Source organism: Lactuca serriola, chromosome 4 (assembly GCF_051521515.1).
Source record: "Lactuca serriola cultivar US96UC23 chromosome 4, Lser_US96UC23_V15, whole genome shotgun sequence".
In the NCBI taxonomy this organism is placed as follows: Eukaryota; Viridiplantae; Streptophyta; class Magnoliopsida; order Asterales; family Asteraceae; genus Lactuca; species Lactuca serriola.
In genome coordinates, this window is record NC_136411.1 from 189,257,647 (window position 1) to 189,267,213 (window position 9,567).

General features: G+C 34.1%; 1 protein-coding gene across 1 annotated transcript; it reads right to left on the reverse strand.

The window, feature by feature from the left end:
* Nucleotides 1-325: 325 nt before the first annotated feature.
* On the reverse strand, nt 326-6,653 carry MOS14 (ARM repeat superfamily protein). Its single transcript, XM_079040615.1, has 27 exons — nt 6,279-6,653; nt 5,680-5,757; nt 5,476-5,538; nt 5,336-5,383; nt 5,099-5,245; nt 4,870-5,001; nt 4,693-4,733; nt 4,510-4,601; nt 4,281-4,408; nt 4,101-4,176; nt 3,903-4,023; nt 3,727-3,826; nt 3,561-3,642; nt 3,308-3,390; nt 3,086-3,205; nt 2,963-3,014; nt 2,733-2,888; nt 2,523-2,646; nt 2,365-2,446; nt 2,183-2,271; nt 2,022-2,096; nt 1,835-1,889; nt 1,617-1,736; nt 1,440-1,532; nt 1,200-1,345; nt 941-1,118; nt 326-861 (listed from the first exon to the last, which is right to left on the reverse strand). Exons 1-27 carry the CDS (start codon nt 6,399-6,401, stop codon nt 580-582), a joined length of 2,886 nt encoding a protein of 961 aa, XP_078896741.1. The 5' UTR covers nt 6,402-6,653; the 3' UTR covers nt 326-579.
* Nucleotides 6,654-9,567: the final 2,914 nt, after the last annotated feature.

Here is a 9,567-nt window from a genome sequence, read left to right on the forward strand (position 1 = left end):
ATAAAGCAAAATCGGATAAAGATTTAAATGAAAAAGCCAGTGCAAATGTAAGGCATTAATGGACATAAAAAACAACCTACGGTAAAACCAACAAGAAATTGCAAACTTAGGGCTTTCATGGCTTTTGCCCTTAGTCCAAACCCAAACTAAAAAGGTAATATATTTTTTTTACCAATACCAACAATATTCTTGCACTTTCCACCTATAAAACCTTTGAGTCATAGCGACAAGTTTCATCATCAATGATGATAAATCATACAAAAGAATGCCTTGAAGCATAATCTCAACAACTATTGACATAACTTTTAGAACAAAAACATTGAAATAAACACCAAAACGATTCAAATTTCCATGACATTCTCAAAAGATATATGGATTGATTTTTCATACAAAGAAAATTGCAAGCGATAACACCTCAACCAAAATTTCAGGGAAAACAATTCCAACAAACCTTTTTTCCTGCATATCTTAATCACAACTTACAACAATTATACATCACACCCCCAATCCAATCCCTATAACTCATAAAATTTAGGCACAAAAAATGACCTTTTTCCCAATTCCCATGATATCTGTATCCTATGATGACACATAAGCCAGATTCAACTCAAGTGGCCTCAAAGCTTCTTGAACAATCTCTTGCACTGTGCGATTCCGTCTGCAAACCTCAGACAACTCTTCAATCGGAATCGTCAATCCCTTGATGTCAACACCCGATGCAGCATCAGACAACGCCTGCACAAATCTTGACTTTTCCATATCTGTTGCAGCAGAAACCGGAATCAAACACACACTCTCTTTAGCCCACTCCAAAGCTTTTGACCCATATGCCCTCGATAACGCCAGCAGAGCATATGCCACCTGTCACAAACCAAACCAAGGGCATTAATGGTAATATTAATATCCCTTGAAGGGTTAATCAAAATAAATAGTGTCTTACAGTTTCCAATCTTGAACTTGGGAGGGCCCCGGTTGCAGCAGCAACCAAGATTCTTGTAATGCTGGCACCTCGTGGGACAATCACATTGTCCCTCATGGGAACAAATTGTTGCCCTTGACTTGATTTTCCAAGGTCAAATATGTCCGATAAGAAGCTTAGTATAGAATTTGATGCCTCCCTGAAAAAATATTGTAAATATTGAAAGTTTAAAGTTGTAATAGAAGGAAATGAAAGGTGGTTGGTGTTTTTTGTATTTAACCTGTGTTGAACTGTGATTCCGATCATGGAGCATTCCACCAATGATGGGAATACAGGAGATGGAAACAGCAAATGAGGGCAATAGCGAATGCATCTTGAAGCCAACAAGAAACAATCATCGGCTATATCTGGTCTGGATGTGAAATCCTACACAGATTCAATACTTGTTATTACAAAGTAAAAACAAATATTTAATGAAAAGGAAATTAAAGATTTAATTTTAGAAGAGGAGAAACCGAACCTGAATTTTTGTAAGCAAACAAGCTGTATTGCTAAACAGAGATTCAATCAAAACTTTTAAGTAATCCGCACAAGAAGGATCAGATCCAAATATCTGCATCTTAAATAATATGAATGAATCTCAAATAATTTGTTCTTTTCATTGATTGATAAAGGTTGAAACTTTTTTTTTTTTGACCTTTATAACTTCACTAGAGAGATATAAGAAACAGGGTTGGTGGTGTTGTTTGTATAGCCCTTGTATTTCCTCAAGCATTGCTCCAATTGTCACTCCCATAAACCTCTTTGATGTTCTCACCTTAAAAAAAACAAACATTTAATTTTGCAAATAATTAATTAGCAACACAACAAAAGTATATATAATTTATAAAAAAAACATATAGGCTTTGAGCTTACAGCATGTTTACATGCCCTGCAGAGTGATTCCATTGTCCTCATATCCCAAGCACGACTGCATTATATTTCAGATAAAAAGACTTAGATGCAGAAATAGCAACCTACTTTTATTTATTTATTTATTGGTATACTTTAAAAAATTTACTCAATTATAAATTTATAGCAATGAAATTTGCTTTATACTTACATATCAAAGATGGCTTTGAAAAGTGGCCAAAGTCTTTGAATTGCATCCGCAACAGCTTCCGGATTATTTACATATCTGCACATAAATTCATTATTTAAAAAAAAAAAAAAAAGATAAACTTTAATCATAAAAGGAATAAAATAAAAAAATGTTTTTGATACCTAAATATATTTGCAAGCCGATCAATATGAACAGTGATTTCACGAGCAGGTTTTTGACCCAAAACCAGAGGACCCTGATTGATCACTTCCTACTCATCATACAAAATAATTCAGCAATGGCATAATCGTAATTATCTTTCTTTTCTTTTTATGTTCATTAATTAGCCATTGACTAGTCAAACCTGTAAAGATGCAACTGCAGGTATGCAAAGAGCCTCAAGGGCTTTCTTAGCCTGATCAGGAGGAAGCTCTGTAATAACTATACTGCAATTAAAGATTTATGAGAATTTTTTTTTTCTTTTCCATTTAAATTAATTAAGATTTTGTATTGTAGTGAGACCTTAAGGCTTCAACCAAATGCAATGAATCTTGAGCTGCAACTTTAAAAGATCCTTCACCAGTCATTGCCCTTTGGTATATCTGGAAAAGACCATCTAAAGATCCACACAGCTTTTTCCCACAATCTAAAAAATAATGATATGAATCTTTTAAATCTTTAATTTAAAACGACATTCCTATAAAATGAAGAAAGATTACAAATTTACAATACCATCACATATGTGTCTGAAAGCCAATGCAGCAGCTGCTGCAGACTCTTCAGACATACTCATGCCACTGACAAGAATATCAATGACTGAGGGCAAAAAAGACAATCCATTTGGTGAAGCATCAATCCACTTAGAATAAGCTCCAACTGTCAAACATACTGGAAAACAAAGGGTTGTTTTATTTTTAAAAATAATGAAATATTAATTTATGAAAAAAGAAAATGTATATAACCTGTTTGAAGTAATAGTGATTGATGAGGAAGCTTCGGAAGCAATGACATAATCTGTTTAAACCAATAAAATTAAAAGGTCAAAGTCAAAGTCAACGGAAGGTCAAAGAAGCTGTAACTTATACCTGAGGCATAACTTCTGCTTCAATGAAGGGGACAAGATCTGATATGGCTCTGATGCAATATAATGCAGCCTCTGAAGGCCTCCAATCCATCATATCACCATTTTGGTGTCCACTTAGAGCCTGAAATTTGTGAAATGAAATGACAGATTTAATGATTTAATATAACTTATTTTTATAAATAATATAACATGATAAAGTTGATAAAATGAAGTAATTATGTACCTCAACAAGCTTCATGTATAGAATTCTAAGTGTGGCTTCACCTCCTAAAACTAATGCTGCATCAATTAAGACATCCGCAACAGCTAGAAATATAATATAGTATGTCAGCACATTACAATAACAAAAATTTAAAAGGGTATTCTTCAAAAGTTCTTTTTTTTTCTAAAAAGGCAAAAGTATTATAATAAGTTAGAGTGTATTATAAATGATGATATGGAAAGAAAGAACAAATAATTAGAAGGAAACTAAATACCATATCTTGTCTGTTTGAAATCCTTTTGGTCTTCTTTTGAAAGCTGAGAATAATCCTGAGGATACTGAACTTTGCAACTAACCTGTGAGCAACAAAATATAAATGAGATTTATGTCCTTGGTTGTGTAAATGCATCAAAAACAAAGATTTTACTCCAATAACTCACCATGGATACAAGTGATTCATATGATGAACGAAAAACCTGCACACGTCTATTTCTCTCTGCTTCAATTAATGATTCATTGCCAAGTGATAAATAGGATTCTCTGCAAAATAATAACAATTATTGTATCAAATAATTGATTTTTATAAAATATAAACTAAAAGAACTAAAACACTCACCTCTCTATCAAGCAAATTTGAAGATTGTGCCAAAAGTTAAATGTCATGGAAGCAATATCATATTCTGGATGTGCAGCAACTTCAAGTAATGCATGAACAATCATCATTGATTCATCAGAACCTGTAGAAAAACTAATAGTTTAGAAGTAGAAAATTATTTAATATTTTTTGCAACAAAAAAACTGTGAATTTGCATACCAGTTGCTATTAATTCAACATAGGAATCACCCATATCAGCAAATAATCGAGCAATGGCCTTAACATCTTCCTCATCCTGAAATCAGATGTATCTCTTTTGATTATAAAAGCAGGAAGCTTTGAAAAGATCCATCAACTTGTGTCTTAAATTGAAACTGAAAAGGGTTTGGAAAAAATTACCTTTGAAGAATCTCTAAGTTGTGGCTTCAGATTCATAACTTGTGGCACAATAACTTGAATTAAGGGCATATGAACAGAAAACCCCTCTATGTTTCTTGCAGATGTGTAATGTATCAATTCAGAAATCACTGCATATAGGCAACAGTGAACAATGATATTTATTACATACTAAATTAATAACTGATCACAATTCACAATAAATAATATATAATATATATTAGTATATTACCATTTACAGCTGCCTCTGAAAGCACATCAGAAGTTAAGCTAGAGAGAGCTGTTAACACCAATGGATGTGTAGCAAGAACAGATGCAGGTATCCTATAAGCAACAAAAAATATCATGTAGTAATTCATTCAATAGCACCAAAGATTTAAAAAAAAGAAAAAAGAAAATAGATAAGGAAATATACCTATGTCTTAGTCGAAGCCAAGATGCAAAAGCCTCAAGAGCCTGAATGTTGGAAAGTCATAGAAGAAAGTGGAATATTGAGAAGAAAACTTTATATCTTATAACAAAACAGAATTAATTTGTTATTGCTAAAAAGAAAAAGAAAAAGAAAAAGAAAAAGAAAAAGAAAAAAACTCACCTGTTCTTTTAATTCTGGAATATTTAAACATGCGGTCAAAATCCCAAGAGCAACATCCATGGTAGAGGCAAGTTCATTTTCAAATTTTCTTCGCCTTTCAGGACGTGCAGCTATTTTGTAATTAAAAACTTCCTGTTTTGGAGCATAATAGATTATTTATATACACATTAACAACTCCAAATACCAATTTAATAATAATAATAATAACAATAATGGTGAATTTTAAAACCTCAGGTAAGACTCTGAGTAGCTCTAGGAAACTTGGAACAATATCAGGATTTGAATTCATCTCATCTCTAAGCCAATTCATTATGCCACCATCTCCCCAATCTTCAGCAGGAACTTGAACAGCCAATGCAGCAACAGCAAGACTAATCTATATATAACAAAATCCTTTTCATATTCACAAAATCCATTTGTTTACAACTTAAACACATCTGTTTATCAAACAAGTTTTAGATAGTACCTGAGTTCTAACTTTTGGTGGGCCCTTGTGAAATGTTTTCAACAAGTTCTGCAGTTAAAAGTTAAAACTCCAGCTGTCAAACTCAAACACCAGATTCGATAGATATAAAAGAGTACAAGTGTTTGATGATATTCACTCACATTTAAAGAATCGCGTAGGGAACGAAATGCTTCAGAAGGCAACTCTTCAAAATCTCTTTGCACCTGTTACATGATATGGATTAAAGTAAATAACTATGTCATATGATGTTATTGTTAAGTTAACTGAAACTGATATGTTGTGAAGCACAAAGTTTAAAGAATACCTTGCTTGATTGAAAGGTAAAGAAGGATGAATGAAATTACCTTGCTTCTGAGAGTTTGTGAGCAGAAAATTAGAGTCTCCACATTGCTACTAGCATCGTGAAGCAAATTATCAGACACCTAGAGAAAATTTAACATATGTTAACTTATTTAATTGATCTTTAATAAATACATTAGAATCAGATAAAAACAAATTTTGATAACAGCCCAAGTGGGTGATGTACGCTAATCAATCCTCATTTATTGATAGTATGAGATAGCTGATTCCATAGACATAAATTTTTTTAGCAACAGCATAAAGCTTGCAAGTTACAGATTCTCCTTTATATGGGTTGAATTCCATAAAGATAAGGAATTGCCAAGTTCTAGCACCCATATTTGGTTATGCTGGATGATTTGTCTAGAATCCTAGGCGAATCAAAACCTATTCACAATTAAATCGAGAAACTTGCAAATTAACTACACTTTCACTCCGATGGATGAACAAAACCTACATGATTATTTAGAAAGAGCAAAAACTGATTACCCAATACAATTTACTACCGATTTAGGGAGTTCAAATATCGAACTGATTACGCGGACTATATAAGTACGGATTGAAGTAAAATGATTTGAACTCAATCAGTAGTTAAATAACGAACCTGCCAAGCATCGATTGTCCGTTGGAACTCTTGAAGCCATTGATCGGCTTGAGAGCGAACGGCATCATCTGGGTGATGATAGAGTGCGTTCAATGCTTCTTTGACAATATTTTCGAGGGCCATGAATCGCGAAATCGAGGGTGTGGGCGTTCCAAGAAATTGAAATCCAGATGCAGGGTTTTATTTGTGTATCTTAATAGTAATGATTTGGAGATGTGTATGCGTGTGTAATGTATATTTTTGTGATGATGTTTTGGAGGTTTTTGGCGCCCGTGGGTCGAGCTTTCAAGGGTTCTTGCGATTTGGGGTGGTTCGTATTGGAAGAAATGAGTAATTATCAGCCGTCTGATAGATCTCATCATCTCTGTGTTTCTTTCATTCCGTCTTTGACAATCGGTCAATCGTCAAGTTCAAATTTTCTTACACTTCCGGTCCTTCCTTTCCATAAGAATTTGGAAAAAAAAAAAAAACCAACCTTAAAACTAACCCAAATCCTTAAATAAATGTAAATTGATTTTTTATGACTTTGAGTTATGGTCTTTGTAAATTAATGTTATGATGTATCCCTTTTAATTTGCAGTAAATACAAATAAATACAAATAATTATAGATTTGGATTCTATAGTTTTTAACTTGCATTAATTTTAAAAAAAAATTGTGTTTTAGTTTTTAATAGAGTAAACTATAAAGTTAGTCCTAGGATTTACATATATGCACTTTTAATATAACTTTTTAATTTTTAACATGATTTATCTTTATGGTTTCCAAAATTTCACACGTTGTTTTTGGAGTTATTATTGTCAATCATTTTTTGTTAAACATTTGTAAAATGACAAAAATACCCTTGTTATCAGGTATTATGACTACTCTATCTTTTAGGGATGATTTTTGAAAAAATAGAAATAAGTCTTATAAGCCCTAGTCCCATCGATCTATTTCTCACATCCTCTTTAATTTACCCCAAAACCCTAATGTACTACTCGTCATCCTTCACTATCATTAGGACCAACTTTTATGTCACCTACATCGTCAACACGACCACATCTATTTCCAACAATTACGTCCTTCGTATATAGTAAACCAAATGAGCCATAATTCCGATTGTGCTTTGGTATATCATGATATATATTTATTATTTTTTAGCACATATATATAAACTAAAAAGGATTCATTCCATCTTTTCAAAATCAAATATTTAACTATTTCTTGTTTTTTATAAAGTGTTTTGTTGATATAAGATTCAAAAAATACTATCATCAAATGCAAATTTATGTATCATTATTTGAAGCATTCATTGGATGTGAAGGTACGAGGTCATGTATAGCTTTTACACTCCAAACCATATCATGCAATTCCAATTGAGGGGGGGGGGGGGGGGGGATTAGGATTCCAAGGTTGAGATTTATCGATCACTATGTGAGGTTGATGGGTTTTAGCCATAAGAACATCTTATGTGCTCATGCAACCCTAATGTTTGGATCTAGGTTTCTCTATTTTACATGCAATTCATCCAGGACTTTAAACCCTAGTTCTAGCATACAATTAATCATATTAACATGTGAAAGGGTTGTTAGATCGTACCTTGATTGTTATGCAGCAATAACAATCTCAAATCCTCCTTGTAATGACTTTAGAAAGCTTAGTGTCACAATTGTCACTCCTCTAATGGTTCACAAACACCAAGAGCAAAAGGATGAAGAATAAGGAGAGAGAAGGCTGCCCAAAACGTGTGGAAACCCTAGTGGAACCCTTAGCTATGTTTTTGGGGCTTAAGGGTACTATATATGCATGTAGGCTATTAGGGTTTTCAACTAGGAAACCCTAATTTGACTGCTTAAGCCCTAAGCAGCCCATGGACCCTTTTAGAATATCCCTTGGACGATTTCTAATGGGTTTCCCCATAGAATTCATCCAACCTATTATCCCAAGGTGATCCATAGCCCAAATGCAATTATCTTATAATTACAGTTCCAGTCACTTAAGTTTAATTAATCTCTTTTAGTCACAAAATTAATTATCAATTAATTCTTGACTAATATTAAATAAACAATATGATTTCTTCTTTAATATATTATTCTCATAATATATTAATAAATCATAATTAATCTTCTCTCTCCATAATTCATCCCATCAAGTTGCTTTGGTGAAGGCAACCCAAAAGGACCATGCACCATCGGGTCAAGTACATACCAAAAATAGTTATGGACTTAGACACTAATCCAACAGTCTCCCACTTAAGTCTAATAACTATTCTGCATATGACTTCAGATCCTGATCTGCAATCGTAGCTTTCAAAAGCTGCTGTCAACTCTGATCTTATCAGATCTGCGTCTTTTAGATAAGGGATCATATATTCCTCCATTCTAGATATCGTATAGACTGAGACATGGATTTAAATCATTCTCTTTGTCTATGTGTTGTTTCTCGGTTTCCGATTTATGACGACTGACAACAGACTACATTTGTGTAGCACCTGGTTCCTGGTATGTATTCTTAGTTATTAACTCTCCCTATATATTGCATTTTAACCTTGGACTCGGCGAGTTGAAGGATTAACTCGCCGAGTAGAAGCGGGACTAGACGCGGGATCTACTCTGTCTACTCGGCGAGTAGGCTCGTGGGACTCGGCGAGTAGACCTTGTCTGGACTAAAACCCTAACCCGGGTGTTTGCACCCTATTTAAATGATCTAACCCAGCCTCCATTTCCCCTAGCACTCCCAGAGATCAGTAGAACGAAACCCTAGCCCCCTTTGTGTCCTTGTGGGTGATTTTTAGCTTTGTGAAGGTGGTTTGGAGCTTGGGAGAAGAAGGAGAAGGTTGAAGAGTGCAAGAAGGGAAGAAGATCCGAAATCTACTCTGTGAAGGGCTTCTATTCAGGTAGAAAAGTTCCTACCTTGATCTTTAGTTCATTAAATCCCCTTTTGTCCCTAAAAAGTGGTTTTAAGCCCTGAGAACCTAAATCTCTATGTGTTTATGGTTAATATTCTGCAAGGACTTTGGGTTTGGACCTTTTGGACATCCTAGTAGCATAAAGTCTTTGTGGTTGAGGTGATTGAGGTCCCTATTGAGTGTAGGACCTCTTAAAGAGCTTGGAATTGCATGTTTGAGCTCATAGGGCCATGCATGCACGTAAAGTTTGCAACTTTACGTGGTAAACATGCCCTAGGACCATAGATCTATGGTTTTGAAGCGTTGCATGTCTCAGATCTGGCCTACTCGGGAAATGGGTCGAGGGACTCAGCGAGTTCTATGAAGATGGTCCTAGACTCGACAAGTTGGATGAACAACT

What these genes read in the sequence shown, in the direction of transcription:
- MOS14 (XM_079040615.1), bottom strand. Translation starts at nt 6,401, where the DNA reads ATGGCCCTCGAAAATATTGTCAAAGAAGCATTGAACGCACTCTATCAT. An exon ending in CACAAACTCTCAGAAGCAAG is followed by an intron (nt 5,539 to 5,679) that starts GTAATTTCATTC and finishes ATCATGTAACAG; the next exon opens with GTGCAAAGAGATTTTGAAGA. An exon ending in CTGCAGTTGCATCTTTACAG is followed by an intron (nt 2,272 to 2,364) that starts GTTTGACTAGTC and finishes TATGATGAGTAG; the next exon opens with GAAGTGATCAATCAGGGTCC.